This window comes from Aphanomyces invadans (genome assembly GCF_000520115.1).
Source record: "Aphanomyces invadans strain NJM9701 unplaced genomic scaffold supercont1.2, whole genome shotgun sequence".
NCBI classification, from domain to species: Eukaryota; Oomycota; class Saprolegniomycetes; order Saprolegniales; family Verrucalvaceae; genus Aphanomyces; species Aphanomyces invadans.
Genome location: NW_008580147.1, coordinates 2,830,794 through 2,831,636, shown reverse-complemented (window position 1 = coordinate 2,831,636; position 843 = coordinate 2,830,794). Strand labels below are relative to the sequence as shown.

General features: G+C 45.4%; 1 protein-coding gene across 1 annotated transcript; it reads right to left on the bottom strand.

Moving 5' to 3' along the window:
* Positions 1-112: 112 nt before the first annotated feature.
* On the bottom strand, positions 113-296 carry H310_01690 (hypothetical protein; the record flags this gene model as incomplete). Its single annotated transcript, XM_008864881.1, has 2 exons — positions 113-130; positions 177-296. 2 exons carry the CDS (start codon positions 294-296, stop codon positions 113-115), a joined length of 138 nt encoding a protein of 45 aa, XP_008863103.1.
* Between the last annotated feature and the right edge of the window lie 547 nt (positions 297-843).

Here is an 843-nt window from a genome sequence, read left to right as displayed (position 1 = left end):
GTGATCGTATGCGTCGCTTGAGCAATCAGGAATGCTTGCTGGTGGTATGGCAATGGAAATTGGTGAAAGCGCAGTCGGAACTGATTTGGCGGCAAGTTTTCCGCGAGGTGTTTCAGGGCCAAATGGGCTTCTTTGCTGTCAGGACAGAGAGGGTCGACAAAGACTTCGAGCTGTACCGTCGCATCAGCTGACCCATTGCCGTACGTGAAGCCGAGGGGAGCTGTTGGAATAGGAACTTGCGCGAGGACGGATACAAGGGCGGCAAACGTGGTCGCAATTGAGAGCAGCAGATGCATGATGATCACGACGGTGCAAAATGAGGAATGGCATGGCCGTAGAAGGACGTATCACCGTAATGACCATGACGGCGCAGTGCACATGCCGTATGTGTGTGTACTCGAGTTGAAGAATTTCTGTATATATCTGTGAGTTGCAAGAGCATGCAGGCTTAGTTTTAAAAGTTTTTAATATGCTCGTTAAAAGGATATGCAAATACGTAATTGAGTGGTTAAGAGATATACATTTTTAAAGGATGATACTTTATCGAAGTTAGTCAGATTGTAGAGTTTTTCATCAACATAAATACCACAGAATCATCTCAACGGGAGAATAGATGCTACAGTTGGCTTCATTTTCCATTTTCCTGTCACTCCTATATGCGGATACCCATCCAGGTATCCCAGCAATTTATCGTGCGCTTGTAAATTGGCATGCATTACCGTACTGACTTTACTTCGAGTCGGACATCAATGAGCCACGATCCGGATCCGGATGATGTTACAGAGATGGAATTTCGAACATTTTGTATCACTATAAATGAGCCCTTTCGGTCCTAAAATCGGC